The sequence below is a fragment of the Cervus canadensis genome, chromosome 10 (assembly GCF_019320065.1).
Source record: "Cervus canadensis isolate Bull #8, Minnesota chromosome 10, ASM1932006v1, whole genome shotgun sequence".
Classification (NCBI taxonomy): domain Eukaryota; kingdom Metazoa; phylum Chordata; class Mammalia; order Artiodactyla; family Cervidae; genus Cervus; species Cervus canadensis.
In genome coordinates this window covers 51,392,158-51,414,156 of record NC_057395.1, presented here as the reverse complement: position 1 = coordinate 51,414,156, position 21,999 = coordinate 51,392,158, and the positions used below count along the sequence as shown (strand labels likewise).

The 21,999-nt window shown below is 47.5% G+C and overlaps 3 protein-coding genes across 5 annotated transcripts; 2 read left to right on the top strand and 1 right to left on the bottom strand.

Moving 5' to 3' along the window:
- Window positions 1-2,602: 2,602 nt before the first annotated feature.
- Window positions 2,603-3,299, top strand: C10H20orf141 (chromosome 10 C20orf141 homolog). Its single transcript, XM_043480564.1, has 2 exons — window positions 2,603-2,983; window positions 3,068-3,299. The coding sequence occupies exons 1-2, from the start codon at window positions 2,724-2,726 to the stop codon at window positions 3,297-3,299; spliced, it is 492 nt and encodes a 163-aa protein (XP_043336499.1). The 5' UTR covers window positions 2,603-2,723.
- A 533-nt stretch (window positions 3,300-3,832) lies between these two features.
- TMEM239 (transmembrane protein 239) lies at window positions 3,833-4,516 on the top strand. Its single transcript, XM_043478862.1, has 2 exons — window positions 3,833-3,907; window positions 4,034-4,516. The coding sequence occupies exon 2, from the start codon at window positions 4,048-4,050 to the stop codon at window positions 4,501-4,503; it is 456 nt and encodes a 151-aa protein (XP_043334797.1). The 5' UTR covers window positions 3,833-3,907; window positions 4,034-4,047; the 3' UTR covers window positions 4,504-4,516.
- A 12,121-nt stretch (window positions 4,517-16,637) lies between these two features.
- PCED1A (PC-esterase domain containing 1A) lies at window positions 16,638-21,993 on the bottom strand. 3 transcript variants are annotated; one of them, XM_043479610.1, is made up of 8 exons: window positions 21,619-21,993; window positions 21,180-21,237; window positions 20,414-20,493; window positions 20,065-20,303; window positions 19,814-19,964; window positions 19,450-19,696; window positions 17,367-17,636; window positions 16,638-17,020 (listed from the first exon to the last, which is right to left on the bottom strand). In XM_043479610.1, exons 1-8 carry the CDS (start codon window positions 21,817-21,819, stop codon window positions 16,773-16,775), a joined length of 1,494 nt encoding a protein of 497 aa, XP_043335545.1. In that variant the 5' UTR covers window positions 21,820-21,993; the 3' UTR covers window positions 16,638-16,772. The 3 variants fall into 3 exon arrangements, with proteins under 3 accessions (XP_043335545.1, XP_043335544.1, XP_043335543.1); XM_043479609.1 differs by having other exon boundaries at window positions 21,180-21,324; window positions 21,619-21,990; XM_043479608.1 differs by having other exon boundaries at window positions 21,180-21,345; window positions 21,619-21,822.
- Between the last annotated feature and the right edge of the window lie 6 nt (window positions 21,994-21,999).

Sequence of the window (21,999 nt, the reverse complement as noted above, 5' to 3'; positions counted from 1 at the left end):
GAGCAACTCCATCTAAAATGCATGAGATTCACTGCTTTCTGAGTTTGATGGTGTTTGATACTGTTACTGAAAATTTTATCTCAAGCCACAAGAGTATATCCACATAACTTTAGGAAATTGGTATTTCATTCAAACTGGGAGGGTATATTCCTGATCTCCACCATAAGACACTAACATTGATTTGCTTTAAAAAAAAAGAAAGAAAGAAATCATTTTAATCAAAATACTACAGAATATGATTTTAAAGGTACATCACATTTAGATTTGTAACAGAAGATCCTTCTCTATGCTTCTCTATTACCAGGTTAACCACTTTTAGTTTTTTATTTCTCCTTGTATTTACCTTTATGTTTCTATTGCTATTTCTTGAATATTTTCCCCCCTAAACTTTAAACTTTTCATTTTGTATTGGGGTATATTTCTTGGACTTTTATGTTTAGATTTTATCTGTAGATTTCCTGCTATGGAATTAAGGATTTTGCTTTCCTACCAGCCCTCCCCGCAACATACACCAAAATACACATTTTGGGGGAAATATACATTTCCCCCTGCCATCCTCCCAAAAGAGCTTAATCACTAGAGTCAATATTCAGTTCTTATATTATGATCATGATTATTGTTCAGTTTTTTGTATTTCCTGGATTTAGCAATTATTTTATCATTTGCTTGGTTTTTAGGAAACTAGTTAATTCAATCCCAAAGCTTCCAAATGAACTAAATATTTTGCATATGTCTAAAAACAGTAGATAATCAGTTTTATTTTCTTCTAGAGACACTCCTCCTGGAGCATCTATCTTTTGATTCTAGGCTGGGGTTGCTTGCTTTCTTTATCTGGAAACATTGCTGACATCCCAGGTCTTTCTCATCATCCCTTTCCTGTTGTTAGCCTCACTTCTTTCCTAGTTTAGTTCATTGTTTTTCTGAAGCACATCCTCCAGTAGCTTTCTAAGAAAGAGTGTATGCAAGATGAAGTTTTCGAGACCTTGTTTGGCTTAAAATGTCTTTACCCTCATACTTAATAATCATGTAGACAGATATATGTTACTGCTGCTGCTGCTGCTAAGTCGCTTCAGTTGTGTCTGACTCTGTGCGACCCCATAGAGGGCAGCCCACCAGGCTCCCCCGTCCCTGGGATTCTCCAGGCAAGAACACTGGAGTGGGTTGCCATTCCCTTCTCCAATGCATGAAAGGAAAAGTGAAAGTGAAGTCACTCAGTCATGTCTGACTCTTAGCGACCCCATGGACTGCAGTCTACCAGGCTCCTCCATCCATGGGATTTTCCAGGGAGAGTACTGGAATGGGTTGCCATTGCCTTCTCCAATGTTCAGTTCAGTTCAGTTCAGTTGCTCAGTCGTGTCCGACTCTTTGAGACCCCATGAATCCCAGCACGCCAGGCCTCCCTGTCCATCACCAACTCCCGGAGTTTACTCAAACTCATGTCCACCAAGTCAGTGATGCCATGTTACTAAGTTGTAAATAATTTTCCTCAAAATTTTGTGGGTGTTGCTTTATTGTTTTGGGCTGACTTAGAAAAAAGCAACCAATGAAAGCTCCCAAGGGTTGGTGGCATTGGCTCTATCGTTATTGAGCCCGCCATCACCAAATATGTCAAGGTCACTAGGCTTGAATCTTTGAACAGAGTCCCCTGGAGACAGGTATGCAGCAAGACGCTTGTTCTGTCTCCTCCTCTCCTAGGGGCTGTATGGCCACTGTCCCCCTACCTCTACCTCCATCAGTTTTCCTTCAAAATATGAGAACAAGGATTAAGTTCTCTCGATTATGACCCATTTTCACTCTTGCCTCTCAAGTCACTAAACTGAAATGTGCTGGAACCTCTGTGACCATTTACAGATTATCGGTGGAGACAGGTTTCTTTTCCAGATCAATCCATTCATACATGTTCATTCTTCTTAATTTCATTCTTGGAGGGTAAACTTAACCTCCAATTTTGGGGTTACTATGTTGCAGCCCTCTTACAGTCACATTCTCTGTGTCATTTCTGGAATGCCAGTATCCAGAACACCTCCCACAAACCACATTGCTTCTAACACCTAAACAGTCCCTCCTGCCCCACCCCCATTTAGCAGGTCACGTGGTTACCCCACTCCAGAAAGCCTCAGGTTGCTTCCTGGCAGAATCTATCCATGCATTCCAGGACTGAAGTTCTGAAAAATCCCCCACATGAATGCCCACAGGCATCACCCTGCTCACAAGGGAGAGAACTGGGGACAGACAGGTTGAGTGACTTGCCCCTGGACACCTAGTCCTGGGAACCTGTGAGACAAAGAAAGTGGCTCTTCATCTTTTGGTCAGCTGCCCAGGTGGTGATGGGGTTAGAATGCCTCCTGGCAACCCAGATCCCCACGGGACCCTTGGGTGGAGAATTAGCAAAGACAAGAGGATGAGCCTTGTCTTTGGCTACACCACCAGCTAATTATGAGGCCAGGGCCAGCATTAGCAACCCCCACCCCACCCCACCCCGCTTACCCCAGGACCCCACCTGGCAATAGGTCACAATGCTCCAGCTGCCCAACCAACCAGAATGACTGACCGAAGTGGGAGGAGGTGAGGAGGGTTTGGTGAGTGGGTGTGTGAGGAGGGGGAGATTCCTAAACAGTCCAACTCCCCACTGCCTGAGCCTACCCTTGAGGCCCGTCACCACCCCCTCCCATGCTCCCACTCCCCACCTCGCCCAGCACTTCCTGTAACCTCCACCTTCCTCCATGACGCACCTCTGCTTACCCAGGCCCGAAGCTGCTGTTTCTCCTACCCCAGTCCCTCCCAGGGGCATGGGTGCTGGGGAGGGATCGGCTAGTCCAGTAGGTCCATGTGTGTCCCCCTGGGGCCCTAGCTGGGCCCAGGTCCTGGACAGTGTCCTAGGACTGGGGGCACTCGGGCTGACAATTCGGGCCGTCTTTTCCACAACTGGTCCAGCCTTGCTGCTGCTACTGGTCAGCTTCCTGGCCTTCGACATGCTCCGCCGGTAAGTGGACTGCAGCCTACAGTTTGGGCAGGCGAGCAAACCATCAGCCTCCCAAAGCCTAGCTGCCGCCCTTTCTCTCCACAGGCCTGCAGGTCCCACCTGGTCACAGCACACACATCTCACAGGGGGCCAGAGTCAGGGGGCTGGCGAGGGTCCAGGGCAGCAGGACGCTCCACCCGCGGTGGCAGTCTCAGGACGACTCAGCCTCCAGGAGGCTCTGCTGCTGCTGCTCCTGGGCACGGGGTTGCTCCTGGGAGCCCGCGGTGTGCCCCTGGCCCTGCTTGCCCTTGCTTTTTGCCTCCATCCTTGGACCTGAGTGCCCTCCGGAAATACACTGGCCATGCTGTTTCCTCAGGCTTCCTTTCCTCCATCCTAGGTTGGGAAGATGGGAGGATACTCCTTTATCCCCCAGCCTGCATCTCGGGGGACCTCTGGCCTCACAATGTGGACGGTAGATACCTAAGTCTGAGTCTGAGGGCATCAGTAAAATGTGAAATAAGGGGCAGCGAGCCCAGTGCAGGGTATGGAGCCATCTCAAAACTTATAAGTTGGGGGAGGCTATTCTGGCCTCCTCTGTGATTCTAGAGAACTTCTCCTGAAAGAATTATAAGAGAGTGAAGCAGGGCTGGATACAGGCCAGCAGGGAAGGGAGGGCTCCAAAGAGGGCTTTCCACAAGAAAACATGAAAGACTACATCTGTGGACTCACCAGGCTCCCCTAAAGCCTGAAGGGTCCATGAGAGAAGCTCAGGTAAACCTCACACCCAGCAGTGGTCTCCCTCTTGGCTGGCCCCCACCCAGACCCGGGTCATAATAGGGCTCCTCTGGGGAGGGTGGGGGCACTGAGAGTGGGGGCTCAACGCTGGCTGCCAGGCTGTCCTGGGTGCGGCGGGAAGCAACATGACTTAGGTGGCTCTGCCCAGAGGTAAGACCCCAGTTCAAAGCCCCACCACACCCACGCTGGTCCCTCCTGATCCCTGCACCCGCACCTGCCCTGAGGTCCCAGGCATCTCCAGGGCTGCTCCTGCAGCTGGCCTGGCCCTCTCCCTAGGTGCACCAACCACGATGCAGCAGCTACGAGTGGAGACAGATGCCATCGGGGCTGGCGAGGGGCCGCAGCGCGCGGCGCCCTGGTCAGCCTGGGTCTCTCGGGAGGGCTGGGTGCGCTGGTGCATGTGTCACGTGCCCCCGAGCTGGACCCAGTGGTGGGCTACGTCCGGCTGGCGGCAGCCACTGCAGCGGGTGCTCTGGGGTCTGGAGGGGATCCTCTACCTGCTGCTGGCCCTGATGCTGTGTCACGCGCTCTTCACCACCGGCTCCCACCTCCTGAGCTCCTTGTGGCCCGTGGCGGCTGCGGTGTGGCGCCATCTGCTGCCGGCTGTCCTGCTGCTGTTGCTCAGCGCCCTGCCCGCGCTGCTCTTCACCGCCTCCTTCCTGCTGCTGTTTTCCACACTACTGAGCCTCGTGGGCCTCCTCACCTCCATGTCTCACCCAGGCAATGCTCAGGACTTGGACCAATAGAAGGGCAACCCCATCCCGCTGCTTGTGTCTGTTGAGCCCTGGCCTAGGGCCTGAGGCCCAGGGGAGAGGGAGGGCAGTGGGACCAGGGCCTTTCTGTGTCAGCAGGCCCCCGACCTACAGTCTCTAGCTGGGACTGGGCGGGACATGGGTGATACTGCTGGAGCTAGCAGGATAGACTGGCCTGACCTCTGGGCACCTCCCTCAAGCTGATGCTGCAGGTACTTGGTGTGGAGGGCCAGAAATTTTGAGAAGACAGGTTAGGGCAGAAGGCTCAGCCAGGAGCAGAGCTTGGCCAAGCCACCAAGAGCTTCCACATGCATGTGCTGATTCTACTGGGGTCCCCTTAGCAGCTGGCAGCATCTTTTTCTTGCAGCTGCTCAACTGTCTCAGCTTTAGACTAATAGCAACTTCTACCTGTATTTACCATTCCCCCCACCAACCGCCTCTTTTCACTTGCCCAGGCTCTAGAAAGGGCTCAATGACAAAATGTAGCTGGGAGAGGACTAGCCAGAATCCTCATGAGACCTCAGCCTTCACCTTCCAGATGTTTCTGCCCAAGCATTCCCCACTCCCTAGACTTCCTACCTCCTGCCTCATCCACATCCCCAAGTCTGGGAAATGAGCCAACCAACACAGTGAGTTTCCCAGGGAGAACTTATTCTTTAAGACTCCTAAGGTTTGCTATGGAAAAACAAACAAGTCCCATTTCACCCACCTACGCAGTGTGTGACCTTGGCCAATTAATTCTTTTGAGCCTTGGTATTAAGTGGGTCCTGTCATGGAGCTGCTGTGAGTCAAAGGCAATAATATCTGTGTGTGAAGTACTTTGTAAAGACCAGAAAACTGTAAGATATTGTATGGAACTCTAAAGAGCAGAAAGCTTTTCTAGGCCTTCAGAGAAATGTTCTGTCCTGGATACAGTTTGGACCCTACAATGGTAAACGGAGGATGGATGAGTGCGAACAAGAGGTAAAAAGGTCATATGCCATGAAATCTCAAAACATGCAGGTGTTGAACTCTTCTGACTGTGAAATGCTCGGGGGGACTTGGTGCCGGGAGATGGCTTGCACACATGTGAGTGGGGAAAACATAGCCCACAAGTTTCTAAAACCAACCCAACAAACTGTTTACAACACCAGGAGAGCCTTGGAAGGTGGCATCCCTTGATGCCCAGGATGCTGGCTTTTCACATCTCAGCTAACCCTCCAGACAAAACAGTGGGTGATTAGTCACTACAAGTAAGACACATGATAGGTAAGACCCACCCACCTGACCCCCACCTAACACCAGGCCTCCACTTAATCCCTGACCCTCACCAATTCCTATCCAGTCTTGAGCCCACTACATACATCACCTTAAAACCCTCGCTCCTATATCCCTCAACTAAAAGCCTCCTCTCCGGCCACCTAAATACTCAAGCCCTGTGAACCAGCCCCTAGAACCCAAGTTCATTTTTGCTAAAACCCATTCACTGTGGAGTTTCATAACCCTGCGTGCCACTGATCAGATGCCTTCAGTATCAGCTCCTGAAACCCCAGACACAGTCCTTCCTTCCTTTTTCCTTCCTGTTCTCCCTGAAATATGGCCTGGTAGCAAGGTCAAGGCAGGCCATGGAGGTGGCAAAGCGTCATAGCTATCATGGGCTCTGGTGTATTAGCTCAAGCTGGGTTTGAATCCCAGCACTGCCACTTTCCAGTCCCACAGCTTTGGTAAAAATTGCTAATCCTTCTTGAACTTCATTTTTCTGTTGGTTAAAACAAAGGCAAGCACACCTGTCCTGGGGCACCCATGGGGCATCTGGTATGTGGGCAAAATTCCTGGACTGACTCCTCACACCACAAACTGTAGCTATGCTATTACTATTCCATTTTAGAGACAAGATGTCAGGCATAGGATAGCTACTTGCCTATGGTAAGGTCAGGTTGTTTGAGTCCTAGTCCAGCCTGACAGGCTACTAAAGAGAAAGCAATGAAGGAAATATAACCTCACTGAAGAGCCCAGGGCTTCTCAGTGCCGGTTCTCTAAGCTCCTGTCAGAGATGAAGCCCGGACCCATCACTAACATGGCTGTGCGTTGTTGGCCAGGGATATCACTCTGGAGCCTTGGGACCATTCTAATTGAGAGAGGAGGTTTTGGCCCAAACCAGACACACTGAGGGGCAGGATTTTGGCAGGAGCAAGGAGGAAGCAGTCTTTCCTTCCCCGTGTAAATGTATATCTTCTACCCTCCTGTATTGCTGGTGTGAGGTAGGGTGGCACAGGCAGGCCAGAGAGCAGATGGGCAATACCTATCATATTAGATCAACACATAGCCTGTGACCCAAAATGCTATGTGGCACATAGCAACCCAAGAAGAATTTTCACAGAGGCCCAAGATGGTCTTGCTCCTCAAAGTGTGGTCCCAAAGCCAACAGTATCAGCATCACCTGGAAACTGGCTACACATGTAGGGTTTCAGGCCTCACCCCAGGAGTCATGAATCAGAGCCTGCATTTTTAACAAGACTCCCAGGGGATACACTGGGCGAAGTTTAAGAAGCACTGCAGGTGAGGGAATATGTTGAAGGGATACCATCTGAGAATGGACCACTGTGGAGATGAGGCAGCACTTAGAAGGGGTGGAAGTTACACAGATTGATCTTGAAATCCCAGCGTTGAGTGAAAAATAGCTGAACGAGAAATAACACAATTCTTTTCACACAAATTTAAAATGCATGCCAGCAAAACCAGACACTTTTAAAAACTAAGAATAAAAAAAAGAATGGAATGGTCAACTCTAGAATCAGGCAAATGGGAGGGAGTATACAGGAAAGGGGAAGGTGAGGAACCTTGCAGAGAGGAAAGAAAAACATAATTCCTGAAATTACTTTAAATGTAGACAAAGTTATCCATTTAGACTTAAGTCGCTTAATAATGCAAGCCTGGGGAGAATGAACATGCCGGAATGAAGTTCTAAGCCTTTCCGTTTGGGCCAAGAAGCTGTTCCACAGGCCTGAGTGACCAAGGCTTCTTTGCGGGCCCCACCCCGCAGCATGCTCAGGTAAGGTTGGGGTAGGGGTGGGTGGGGATCCAGTAACTTCTGTAGCCTGGCCAGAAAAGTAAATCCGATCAGGCGGAGCATAAAGAACCGGAGCGGAGGAGGTGTCAGCCGCGAGGGGTCTTGCATCTGAGAAAGTGAGACAGGTTCCACAGCCGCACACGCACCGTGGGGGGCGCCTGGAGCAGGAGCGCCGGGTAAGACTTTCTTCTGCCCCAAGGACCGGGAGCAATGAGTAAGAGCGGCCAGGATGCGGGAGGGTCCCAGAGGACGGTGTCACGGGAGCTCACAAAGCTGGGGGCGCCACTTCAGCTAGAGGTGTGAGTGACCACCCTGGTGGGAAAAAGAGTGATGCCTGGAAGGGGTCAGGGCGGCGCCGGGGAACGGCTCTGGACCTGCTACGGGGAGCCGGGAGGGGGCGCTCTTACCCAGACGCCGCTCTGCGCGCGCTAGAGGGTGAGCAGAGGACCCTGCTCGCAGAGTCTGTGGCCACGAGCGGGGCCGGGGCGGGGGGGGGAGGCGGTGGGGCGCGGGAGGGGGCGACTGGGCCTCAAGGGGAGGAGAAAGTGGGGGGGGGGGGTGTGCTGCGTTGCTCTGGGAGGTTGCCCCAGGTGCAGGGGCCGGGTAAGGGGCGCATAGGCTCAGGGGCACCGGAGAGGGTCCGGACAACGGCTGGGGAGCTCCAAGCTGGTGCGTTGACCGTGGAGGCAGAGTGCGGTGGGCAAGGGCCTGATGTTCGGAAGAAAATCCCAAGCCTGGCCAGAGATCAGAGGGCTGTGGGCACCCACACATGGAAGTGCCAGCTATCCCCGTAAATCAACACCTTCCCTCCACCTTCACCCCCCCCGCACCCCACTCCCCCACCCGGAATCATAGTTTGCAGACTCGATGCCAGGCGTGCCCCCTGGCGGAGACCTCCAGCTCTGATTTCGAAGAGTCGAACTTGGCTGCGTGTGGGACGGAAGCGAAGAGCAGGAGAAGTGTCTCACGGCCGGGTCCTAAAACCGGCAGTGGGTGAACTGGTAGATCCTGGGGCCAGGAAGAAGCTTCTCCCGCCCACTGTCTTCCCAGCGGCGGCTTCATTGACTACAAAATCTCTTTAACCCAAATCCCTAGCCTGGGTCCCCTAGCCAAAAACTCAAGAGACAGCAAGGGCAGAGCTCCTGAGAATCCTGGAGAAGGAAGGGCCCAGTCTCATGAGCTTCACTGACTCCGACTGCTGTTCTAATCCTAGTCTATTATTCCATTCTTCCTAGGGTAAAGAGCTGTATTTTGTGAGGTTCTGTCAGGATCTAGATGTACATCAGCCAACTTTGGACAAGTCATTTTCTGCGGTGCAAACATCTCTATTACCTTTCAGATATTTTCATCTTAAAAAATAAAAGAACTTAAGAGGTGTAGCTTTTACCATATTTTCTGGCCTGTGTCTTCAAACGTCTAACCAAAATACAGTTTTAAAAAACTGATATGTGATACTGTATACTTAAAAATATTTGTAACATATATGAAAGTTGTAAAGTCCTCTAAGCCCAAAGATACCACATCTGTCTAAAAGCCAGAAATGAGGATAGGACCTCTTTCTTCATGTTCATCTTCTGATTTGTACTGGAATTCCAAGACAATGACATATGGAAATACTGCTCACTGGTACCTTTGACTTGATCCTGATTTTGAAAGAACTGCTTCTAAGTTTCCACCATTGAGAATTACTGTAAAGTTTTGATAGTTCACCTTTATCCAGTCAAATTCCTTTCTATTCCTAGTTTGCTAGCAGTTTTGATGAGTGGAGGTTGAATGATAAAAAATTTTTGCATCTACTACAACGACTATTTTGCTCAAAATTCTCCAAGCCAGGATTCAACAGCACGTGAACCGTGAACTTCCAGATATTCAAGCTGGATTTAGGAAAGGCAGAAGAACCAGAGATCAAATTGCCAACATCCGTTGGATCGTTGAAAAAGCAAGAGAGTTATGGAAAAACATCTACTGCTTTATTGACTACACCAAAGCCTTTGACTGTGTGGATCACAACAAATTGTGGAAAATTCTGAAAGAGGTGAGAATACCAGACAACCTTACCTGCCTCCTGAGAAATCTGTATGCAGGTCAAGAAGCAACAGTTAGAACCAGAGGTGGAACAACAGACTGGTTCCAAATAGGGAAAGGAGTATGTCAAGGCTGTATATTGTCACCCTGCTTATTTAACTTATATGCAGAGTACATCATGCAAAATGCCAGGCACAAGCTGGACTCAAGATTGCAGGGAGAAATATCAATAACCTCAGATATGCAGATGACACCACCCTTATGGGAGAAAGTGAAGAAGAACTAAAGAGCCTCTTGATGAAGGTGAGAGAGTGAAAAAGCTGGCTTAAAATTCAACATTCAGAAAATGAAGATCATGGCATCCGGTCCCATACTTCATGGCAAATAGATGGGGAAACACTGACAGACTTTTTTTTTTTTTTTTTTTTGGCTCCAAATCACTGCAGATGGTCACTGCAGCCATAAAATTAAAAGATGCTTGCTCCTTGGAAGAAAAGCTATGACCAACTTAGACAACATACAAAAAACAGAGATATTACTTTGCCAACAAAGGTCTAGTCAAAGCTATGATTTTTCCAGTAGTCATGTATGGATGTGAAAGTTGGACTATAAAGAAAGTTGAGTGGCGAAGTATTGATGCTTTTGAACTGTGTTGTTGGAGAAAACTCTTGAGAGTCCCTCGGACTGCAAGGAGATCCAACCAATCCATCCTAAAGGAAATCAGTCCTGAATATTCATTGGAAGGACTGATGCTAAAGCTGAAACTCCAATATTTTGGCCACCTGATGTGAAGAACTGACTCATTGGAAAAGACCCTGATGCTGGGAAAGACTGAAGGTGGAAGGAGAAGGGAAGACAGAGGATGAGATGGTTGGATGGCATCACCAACTCGATGGACATGTTTGAGCAAGCTCCAGGAGTTGGTGATGGACAGAGAAGCCTGGCATGCTGCAATCCATGGGGTCGCAAAGAGTCAGACATGACTGAGTGACTGAACTAAACTGACAAGGACTGTTTATTCTGCTTTATTCTGTTTATGTGGTGAATTAAATTTTTAGGTGTCTTTTAATGTTAAACCACTACTGGAAAGAAGCACATCCTGTTTTTCTTGTTTGTTTGTTTGGCTGCACTGCATTATTTTCGGGATCTCCTGACCAGGGATTGAACCCAGGCCACAGCAGTGAAAGCCCAGAATCCTAACCACTAGTCCACCAGCCACCAGTGAACTACCCTAGCTCCCTTTTAACTTACATATAATTCATACATTTTACATGCAAATAAGTGTACAAGTATTGAGGGTATGGTTCAATAAACTTTTACATATTTGTTGGTTTGTGTGTGTGCCCAGGTAACTACCACCCAGATAGAACTTTCCCATTGTTCCAGAAAGTTCCATCATGCCCTTTCCCAATCAGTATCTCCTTCAAAAGGTAATCATGATTCTGATTTCTATCAGTATAGATTGTTGAAACCTATGCAGAATCTATGCAGCCTATTGTTGAAATTGTGCAGAATAAAATCATACAAAATGTACTCTAGTGTCCGACTTCTTTCAGGATTGCATCTGTGAGATTTACCCATATCCTTGCATCTATCAGTATTTTGTTTTCCTTTATATCAATCTCATTGTATGGGAAAACTATTTATTCACTCTTGCTGATGGACATTTGGCTTGTTTCCAAGTTTTGGATACTATGAAAAAACATTCTATGAATATTCTTGTGCAAGTTTTTTGGTAGATCTGATGTACAGATCTCTTGAAGTGAAATTGTCAAATCACAGAAAATGTAAATGTTCAACTTTAGTAAATGCTGCCCAATAATTTCCAAAGTAAGTTGTACCATGCAGTGGTTCCACTGCTTTTTTTCAGCCTATCCAGCTAATTCATATGGTGTTTACATTTCTTTTTCTTGTTTTCATTTTTGCTTGGGTGATTTCTGAGAGAAGGAAATAGCATCTTTACTCTATCACCTTCAGACTGTACAATCTCTCTCTCTCTTTTTTTTTTAGTGGCACAGCATACAGGATCTTAGTTCCCCAGCTGGGGATGGAATCTATGCCTCCTGCATGGAAGCTTGGAGCCTTAACCACTGGACTGCTAGGGAAGTCCTTCTCTTTCCTTTTTAAAGCCAAGAATGCACTGATTTGTTTAACATTCAAATATAATCAGTGGACTTCACCATATTATCAAACTGAAAAGCATACATGATTATTTCCATAGTCATAAAAAAGGCATTTGGCAAAATACAATATCCATTCCTGATTTAAAATAAAAACAAAACCTCTCAGCAAATTGGCAGTAGAAGGAAACCTTCTCAATTTTACAGAGGGCATCTATGATAAACCTACAGTTAGTCTCACACTTAATGGTGAAAAACAATATTTTCCCTCTGAGATCAGGAACAAGACAAGTATGTCTGTTCTCACCATTTCTATTTAACATTGTACTGGATGTCCTAGCCAGGACAATAAGGCAAGAAATATAAATATAAAGCATACAGATTGGAAAGCAAGAAGTGTCTTTATTCACAGACAACAAAATTGTCTAAGTAGAGAATCCTATGGAATCTATCAAAAAGCTACCAGAATAACCGAATTTCGCAAAGTAATGTGTACATGATCGTAGTTATGATACAAGGTCAAAATACAAAATCAGTGGTAGTTTTCTGTACTAGCAGTGAATGATCAGAAAACGATACTTTAAAATCTTTTACAATAAAATAACGAGGGTCTTGGGAGTATCTGACAAAAGATATGGCAGATCTATACACGGATAACAATAACATATTGCTGAGAATAATTAAAGAAGACCTAAATAAATGGAGAGATATATCTTGCTCATTGGGTTGGATGACTCAATATTAGTAAGATCTCAAGTGTTCCCAAATTGATCTACGTGTTTGATACAATCGCAAAATCTCAGAATTTGTGTAGAAATTAATAAGCTGATTTTAAAACTCATTTGGAAATGTAAAGGTCTTAGAATAGTCAGAATAACTTTGATAAAGAAAAACAAATTTGGAAGACTAACACTACCTGATTCCAAGACTTATCATAAAGCTATAGAAATCAAGGGAGTTGGTACTGGTATTAAGTTAAACAAATATTAATAGATAAATGAAACAGAAAATCCAGATATAGATCTACATGTAATACACACATGATTTTTTACAACAATGTTAACAGAATTTAGCGGAGAAAGATCAGTCTTCAACAAATGGGCTGGAACTATTAGATATTCATATGCAAAAAAATGAATTTCAATTCATACCTTATACCATGTACACAAATTAATTCAAAACATATCATAGACTTAAATGTAAAACCTAAAACTATAAACTTTCTAGAAGCAAGCAGAGGAAAATAGCTGTGACATTGGGTTAGGTAGAGATTTCTTAGATATGACACCGAAAATATAATCCATAAAAGAAAAATTGAATAAGCTGTCCTTGACTAAAATTAAAATGTTCTGTTCTTCAAAAGACAAGCCACACTCTGGGAGAAAGTATTTAGAAAATATATATCTGATAACAGACTTGGATCCAAAGTAAAGAACTCTCAAAGCCCAGTAATGTTTTTAAAAGGGGGCATGGTGATGAAGAACAAACAATTTAAACAGAAATTTTACCAAAAAAGACATATAGATTGCAAATAAGCACAGGAAAATGTTCAATATTGTTAGTCATTATGTAAATGCAAATTAAAACCATACCTTCCCCCTATTAGAATGGCTAATATTAAAAAGATAACTGATACCAAGTGTCATCAAGGATGTGGAAGAACTTCAACCCTCATACACTGTCAGTGCGAATGTAAAATGGGACAACCACTTTGGAAAATCATTTGGTAGTTTCTTAAAAAGTTAAACATACATCTTCCATATGATCCAGACATTTTATTCCTAGATATTTCCCCAAGAGAAATGAAAGCATATGTCTATACAAAGATTCATACAGAAATGTTCATAGCGGCTTTATTTGTAGAGTCAAAAACTGAAAATAACTCGTGTCCCTCAACAGGAAAATGGATAAACATAGATATCGCATATAATGGAATGCTACTCAGCTATAAAAAGGAATGAACTACTGATGCACACAATATGGATGAATTAATTCCATTCATTGGGCTGAGTGAAAGTAGCCAGATGAAAAAGTATCTACTGAATGACTCCATTTATTAATAATTAATTATTATGACTCTAGGAAATACAAATTAATCCATAGTAACAGAAAGCAGATCAGTTAGTACAAACTGCCTATGGATGCGAATGTGAAGATGTAGGAGGTTGTGAGGAAGGGCTTCAGGGAATGATTATATAAAGGGTAAGTTTGATTGTGATGACAGTTTCATGTTGTATACATGTCAAAATTATCATATTGTGCATTTGAAATATGTGCAGTTTATTGTCTGTCATACTTCAATGAAGCAGTTTAAAAAAGTTTAGATCCATTTCCCTGCAATCAGAAAGAGTTTATCTTTCACCAATGTATATGGTAGATGTACTTAAACACTAAAATGAACTCAACACACAGTGCTTGCAATTAACTGGAGAATGTGACAGAAAACAAGTTATCTGCTTTTGTTAGGAGACCTCTAATTGGGTTAAAGTTGTTGTTGGGGTTTTGTTGTTTTTGGTTTTTGACCACACTGAGAGGTATGTGGGATCTTAGTTCCCTGACTAGGGATCAAACCAGGGTCCCCTGCATTGGAAGGCAGAGTTCTAATCACTGGACCACCAGGGAAGTCCTTGGGTTAAAGTTTTTTGAAAGAAACAATCCTCCAAATTTCTTATTCTTTTCTCCCTTGCAAAATAAAAGGCTTGTGTCACATGCTGTGCTGGCGCATCTTTTAACCCTTTCAGGAATATCTTGTTATGGCAAAGCAAAGAATATTGGGTTCACTTTTAAAAACCAAGATTCCATGAATGAGAGGAGGTCTATGTACACTTTTCTTCTTAAACGATTTGTCAGTGAAGTTTGAGTTCTGTCATGCTTGACTAGCCTACATACTATGTGCCTACATACTGGAGAAATATAAGCTTTTGTTTTTACAGTCTCAAAACAAAATCCAGGAAACAATTTAAATTCATGTAATGACTTGTATGCAGCTATTTTTGAAGTTTCTTGTTTCCCAGTCACAACTTAATAAAAAATTGGTTAATAGAGGAGTCAAGTGTACTATGTGCTTACATGACAACAAACTGAAAATAATTTATCCCCATTTTATCCTTACAATAGATTTCAATCTACATTGGGATGCTGAGGACAAGGTTATAAAACCTCACTGTGAAAAAAAAAAAAAAAACACCTCACTGTGCAGCAATGGGAGCCACAGAGCAAGATGGGGTGAAAACCTAAGACATAGAGGTAGCTTGACAGGGACAGTCTCCAAGTGCTCACAGTGTGCGTGCCAGACTTGGGATGGGGCTGGAAGGGAGTGGAGAAGCCTAGACAGAGGCGCCTGGCAGGCTACAGTTCTCGAAAAGAATTGGACACAACTGGAATGACTTAGCACGCACACAAGGTTTTCTTAGAGAGCAGGATGGCAAGCAACAGAGAGGGCTCTGTGAAGCTGGGTAACTCATATTATTTTCTTCCCTAAACCAGTTGAGGTGTACAATTTTCCACAGCAACACCGAGAAGCCCCAGTTTCAGAGGTGTAAAGAAAAGGGTTTTGTGCCAAGGAATAAATGACTAAACAAAGGATTCGCCAAACTGATGAAAACAAGACAAAAAAAAGTTTTTGCAATAAAAATTATCTAAAATCTATCTTCCTAACAAGAGGCTTTGTTTCACTTTTGTATGTTCCCATCCACTTTCTGTCTACATCAAAGAAAACAAAGCTCATTTTAAGCACTCTCATTAAGTCTCAGTAGCCCTGATGACATTACTCTCTAAAGGGTTTTATTAACTCATGTTGTCTGTACCAGTTTCCCCAGCACCAGTGTGTGTTAATTTAGTAGATTCCTTTCATTTGCACTTAGTAGTTACCCATCAAGGATCAACACTTCTTTGGTCTGCTATTTCCATTTGTGTAAGATGTTACATCCTTTGACAAAGTAAAACTTCAATAAAAAGTAAGGAAATGTAACGCAGTAATTCTGCATCCTCTTCTCCAGCCTATTCTACTTAAGGATTATTTAGTGAGTCTGCGTGATTCTGTATTTTCCTGCTTCATATCACTTATCAATGTACTGCCATGCTTCAGCCCCCACCTCATACTACACCCAACCCAGGGTCAAGATCAACTGTCAAAGCTGAGATGCCGTACTTTTAAAAAATTAATTAATATGGCTGTGTCAGGTCTGAGTTGCATGTGGGATGCAGGATCTTTAGTTGCAGCATGAAGTATCTAGTTCCCTGACCACAAACTGAACCCAGGCCTCTGCCTGCATTGGCAGCATGGAGTCTTAGTCGCTACCATCAGGGAAGTCCCTGAATTCTTTTAATTTTCTTAGTAAGTTTGGCACAGCTCCCTACTCCCTACTCCCAATCTTGGAATTCTCTCTCTGCTCCTCTTCTACTGCCCACCCACCAAACAGGTTTGTGTTCACTTTGCTACCACTGCATATTGTATCTACTAAGTAATGGTTTTCTAGTCAGTCTCCCACTTCAGCTTGGGAGCTTCTTGCTTAGTTCCAAGCACTTCTGAGTGTCTACCATGAGCCAAGAAATTGTGCAAGGCAAGGTTGGTATATCTCTAGGAGTAGGTGAACAATGAACATACATATGAATGGGTGAGACTAGTACAGGTGAGAACTAGCCAGATTCCAAACTCCATATAAAATATTGACAGTTTCAATTACAACTCAGCCTTTGACATTTCCCAATCGCAAGGAATTGCTGACAATAGGTAACCCCTCCAGGGTCTCTGTTAAGTACACGTGTGTTCTGGCAGGAATACAATTGAGTGTGTGAGACAGTACGAAAGATGCATTCAATGATTTCTAAACAGTGTGGATTGAAAGGTCCGAGGCTGGAAGAGAACCCAGAGGTAGGCTCCCAACTCTTAAGATCACGGTTGAGACTCCCTCCCTTTCACAAAAAGATGTCACTCTGTTTTTCCATGCCTTTATTGGTGACAGCAATGGACAACAACGTCAGGCATAGCAGGTGCCACACCAACACCTGGCGTGGCAAACAGGCACTGCAGGGCCACTGGCATACACAGCCCAAACACAAGAACCAGTCTACCCCGGCCATGTACCCGAATGGGCATGAGGCCGGCTATCCAGTTTGTATGTGTGGATCAGTCTGTCTGAGTGTCTTGGACGCTGCCTGCAGGGCGCCCCCATCCTCGGCACATGGTACGGGCTGTTGTGAACACAGCGTGCCATCCCCCGGTGGACGGCCAAGCCCCGGTGCTGACCATGGGGGACAGGGCTGGGGACTGGAGGAGGCAGGGGGCCAGGCACACAGTTCACTCCGGGGCCACATCCTACGAAAGAACCAGCCATCATCAGAGCGGGCTTCTGGCCACGGTGAGTGCAACTGTGCCTCAGGCAGTTCTGGTTCTTCACGGTGAGTTGCTCTGGCCTTCAATTCCCCCATCTACAAAATGGCAATACCACTTCCCGTACTGCCAAGTCAGGAAACTGACAATCAATGAGCTAATTCATGAGTCTACAGATGCTGTTCCAGGCTCAGCTGTGACAGAACCCAATCCCAGGGGGACACAAGGGGTCCCTGATGTCTCTCAGCCCATCTGGACACAGGAGACTAGGTTGAGGGAGGTTCAAGGAGGGGCTAGAAAAGGCGTGCTGGGAAGTTGTGGGGACACATACCTAAGTGGGGTGGTATCGAGAAGTCTTCCATTGGATTAAAATTGAAGAATTCACAGGGTGGGAAGGGCTGGCCTGGGAAAAAAGGGGGTTCCTGGGGCAGAGGTGGAAACAGAGGAGGTAGGGAAGGGTGAGGAAGAGGGTAGGGAAAAGGCATGGGAGGAGGTAAGGGAGAGGGTGGGGGCAAGGCCGGCTGCTCGCCGAAGTCTGAGGGCTGCCCCTGGCTCCCCTGGAAGAGATGATCCGGCTCTGGCCAGTCTTTAATCCATGGGTCTAGAAACAGGATGGTTGTTTTAGGTAGGGCTGGGAGCCAGGTCACCCTGAACTCTGGCAGCCTACACTTCCAAACCTTTACTTCCTCCTCGTGGAGAACACAGCATCCTCTACTTCATACTCAGGTTTCCTCATCCCCTCTCTTTTCAGGCCAAGCCCAAGCTATGCTCCTTCTTCCCTGTGTCTCAATAGTCAGTGGCTCTGTCTTTGTTCATGATCCCTTCCAGTCTTCTCCCTCTATTGCCCAGCTTGTCTATCTGTCCTCTCCTAGCTCTTCCTCAAAGACCAATAACTAAGTTTAGTAAGTCTCTGTTAAAAACAAAGATCCTATCACTTCCTTTTCCCATCAGGTTTGGGTTCCTTTCACACTTCCTCCCACAAAGAGTATTTTTGCCCAGGCACCATCCCCTTCTCAACTGTTCACTGCCTCTTTTAACCCTACTCCACTCCTTCAATACTTTTCCTACAAAAATGTAACCACTTCCTCACTTCCTAACCATCACATGACATGGCCAAAAGCCTCTCCCCTCCCTGAAAGTGCCTCTATCCTTATCTCCTTTTGTTTCCTCCATCAGTCTCTCTTCTCTTCCAACTCCCAAACACGGCCATTGTTTTGCTCTTTCTGTCACTGTTCACATTCATGCCCTTAGTGGCCATCTCCCTGCTGGGCACCACTGACTCTATTTACTCAACATTTCCATAGTACTTCAAAGAGATCTGCCCTCATCAAACTCATCAACTCATCCTTCCACCTAACTCTTCCTTTTGATGTTGCTATTTCTGGGGCTCCAAACTGGGTTCAGAAGACCTGACACACAACAAACTAGCCTTACAACCTTTAGAGCACCCCTTCCTCTGATAGGGATCAGTTCTCCCAACTGATTTAGATGAGATTTGTGTGCTAGTTGCTCAGTCGTGTCTGACTCTTTGAAACCCTATGCACTGTAGCCCACTAAGTTCCTCTGTTCATAGGGATTCTCCAGGCAAGAATACTGGCGTGGGTTGCCATGCCCTGCTCCAGGGGATCTTCCCAATACAGGGATTGAACCCAGGTCTCCTGCACTGCAGGCAGATTCTTTACCATCTGAGCCACCAAGGAAGATGAGATTTAGTTCTCACCTAAAAAATCGAAGAAATTGGACCATTATATGATCAAAGTCCTAATTCACTTTCCTGATACTCCAACTCCAGGCTAAAAGTGACATTCTTGGCCTCTCTGTCCTCACATCCTCTAGTGCCACTACATCCTTCTAACATGACTCACGTCTCCAATTCAATAAACACCATCCTGCAGGTACCATATACACAGCAATTGTGCTAGATACTGGGGCTGAAAGGGATGTATTATCAACAATTGAGGCAGGCACTTTACCCTTGCAGGACACGATCCAGGTGAGAAGCAGACATGGAACAATCACCCATGATGTCCCCTTTAAAAGCAGGCAGGAACTGAGGGTTTAACAGTCCCTTCCAAGGGGCTTTGTTGCTTCTACCACTCTGCCTGAATTGTCTTTCCTCTGCTTCTGCTTTTCCATGCCCCACATCCACTCCTATCTAAAAGCACTCCCATTCTTTTCCTGTTTATCTGTAGCATACGGGTTTTTTGACATATTGCCTTATGTACTCAATACACATTTGTGTACACAGAGGAGACTACAGGGCTAGACCAGGGGAAGGAAAGCACACTCAGGATTCACAATGGTCCTTCAAGGGGCTCTACTCCCCTTGAGGATCTCTGTCCTGCTGTTTATGAGACCTATGCTCTGAGGGCCCTCTTTGCATCACTACCCTCCCCACTTGTGACAGGGCTCACCATGGGGATAGTCACGCTTGGGCAGCTCCACACCCCAGGCATCGGCCACATGGGTCAGAAGCAAATGTGAGAGGTGACGGTGGGCATGCTGGTCCCAGTGGACACCATCCCGGTGACGGTGCCGTACTGCATGCCGAAAGTGAAAGTGGAGGTCCAAGACATCGAAGCAGTGGTCCCCAGCCAGAGTAGCACTGTAGAAGTTCCCTTCAACCACATCCCGCCGCAGAGAGCCTGCCAGGGGCTGGAGCTGAGTGAGAAAATGCAGCATCTAAGAGCCACTGAATGATGCAGAATCAGGAGGGAGGGTCCTCTATCTACCAATCAGCTGCCCCATCTTCTATCCCGAGGCACTCCAGTCACTTGCCTCAGGCAGGAGGAACCCCCCAGTGACACGCTCTCCTAGGGGCATCGCCATGTTCCACACCAGAAGGCAGGAATCTGGCAACACCTGGTCCATGCGCACAAACACTCGCTCCAGGTTCTCTCGGTAGCTCTCCATCGAGCAGCGGCCATACCTGTTGAGGAGCACAAAGGGTGGGCAAGAACACAGGGGTGGGTGGCCTCTGAGCCATACCTCCACCCCCAATCAGTATTTCCCTCTCCCCCCGCCCCAACCTGGAGAGATCCCAGAGGCAGGAGTTGATGATCACCAGGTCCGGGGCAGGCCCATATGTCAGCTCCTCCAGGACTTCCTCGAGGTACTCGGAGTAAACGCGGGTGAGGAAGTAGAAGCGTACAAGGTGGTGGCCAGAACCCGAGCAGAACTGGCGGACCTCCCGGTACTGTGTCCCGTTGTGCAGCTCGCCCAGCTGACCCCCAGCGACCAGCTGGTCCTGTTCAAAGCTCAGCTCCCCCTGCCCACCCCCCCCCACCCAGCTGGTCAGACCCAAGCCAGGGAGGAGGCCCCTACCAGGCCAGAGTCTGTGCCCGCCCATCACTGGCATGGCCACCAAGCTTCCCTCACCTTAGCTTTCAGCTGGGCAGCTGTGAGCAGTGAGTCTTTCTGGAGGAGAAGCACCAGGTCTTTATACACAGCCCGCTGGACTGAAGGGAGACAGAGATCCTGAGGCTGAGGGAGGCCTTACCCCACCCCCAGCTCCTTCCAAATCCAGGCCTCTTGCTGAGGTGGCCCAACACCACCTTTGTGGAGTACTGACTTAGAGGTATGAGAAAAGGTGAAGTTAAAAAGTCCTGGCACTGACTTTGTTCCTTCCAGGTGTACATAGAGACCTGGCAGACGTAAGCTGGCCAAGTCACCCAAGAAACAAACAACACAATACACTGCTTCCATGCGGACACTGTGGGGGTCTGTCAGGAAGAAAAATGCTGAGCAAGGTGTGGGTGAAAAGCCTGACAGGCTACATCTGTCAGGATACCTGTGGAAGGCATTGGGGAAATAAACCTTCTGCACTGGAACCGACTGGCTTCCCTTGTAGCTCAGCTGGTAAAGAATCTGTCCGCAATGACGGAGACCTGGGTTCGATCCCTGGGTTGGGAAGATTCCCTGGATAAGGGAAAGGCTACCCACTCCAGTACTCTGGCCTGGGGAATTCCATGGACTGTATAGTCCATGGGGTCGCAAAGAGTCGGACACGACTGAGTGACTTTCATTTCACTGGAACCGACTGGGGATCAGGAAAGAGGTTTGATATGGAGACAAAACGTCTCCAGATGCAGAAAACAGACAGCAGGTGCGGGACCAGCAAGTGTGATTCTAGAAGGGCACTCACTTGAGTCCCCCAAGATGACCACGAACTTGTTGTGTAGCAGCTGCTGGACTTCCGAGGCCTGGAAATGGACCATGTTGCTTCGCTGCGGGCGGCACGGCTCCTCGTTCTCCAGACAGAAGACCATGCTGCCCCCAACAACGACGGGCTGCAGGGAAAGGCCACTGAGCTGCATAAGGGAGGGGACTCAACTAGCTCCAGGGCCCACTTTGGAATAAAGGAGACCTGCGCTGGCCCCTTTCAAGCTGCTCAGGGATACAGGTACCAGGTGGCGGCAGCAGAGTGGGGTCCGTGGTGGCGCCAGCCTCTGTTACACTTGGCAGAGGGAGCCAAGGCCCGCGAACCTCCGGGATACCCTGCCGCTTCCCACGCGGTGCAGCCCTGCCCCCGCCACGTGCCGGTCGCCGCCCCGCGCATGCGCGCGCTCACTCGCGCCAATTACCGAGTCCCGGGGCTCCGAGTCGTTCACCAGCGACTGGGGCAGGCCCGCACACGCGTGAGCGCGTCGCCTGCAGCGGGCTTCGGGCCTAGCCTTATGTTCCCGTGCCCGAAGAGCTGGTCGCTTCAGCACTGCTCCTGCCTCGCAGAGCTTGTGCGTCCCGGTTAGTGGTCGGTGCGCAGCCCGTCGCCCAGCTCTCTCCATGCGTGAGTCGCGGAGGCCCGACGACGCCTCGGGCCTCCCCGCCCCGGGCGACAACGCTCACAACTCGCACTTCCGGTCACTCATGTCCTGCCCTGCCCGACCCCCCAACGTCCGAGGGGACAAGAAGGCAGCGCGGGTGGCCGCCGTAGGGAGCAGGAGTCAGGGCCGAGCCCGCCCCCG

Bases quoted from the DNA above. Each gene is read 5' to 3' on its own strand.
- C10H20orf141 (XM_043480564.1), top strand. From the start codon at position 2,724: ATGACGCACCTCTGCTTACCCAGGCCCGAAGCTGCTGTTTCTCCTACC. The intron at 2,984-3,067 runs GTAAGTGGACTG...TTCTCTCCACAG, and splicing joins GCCTTCGACATGCTCCGCCG to GCCTGCAGGTCCCACCTGGT.
- TMEM239 (XM_043478862.1), top strand. From the start codon at position 4,048: ATGCAGCAGCTACGAGTGGAGACAGATGCCATCGGGGCTGGCGAGGGG.
- PCED1A (XM_043479608.1), bottom strand. From the start codon at position 21,819: ATGGAGAGAGCTGGGCGACGGGCTGCGCACCGACCACTAACCGGGACG. The intron at 21,346-21,618 runs GTAATTGGCGCG...TCCCTTATGCAG, and splicing joins ACTCGGAGCCCCGGGACTCG to CTCAGTGGCCTTTCCCTGCA. The intron at 19,697-19,813 runs GCAAGTGACTGG...TTTCTCACTCAG, and splicing joins GGGGGTTCCTCCTGCCTGAG to CTCCAGCCCCTGGCAGGCTC.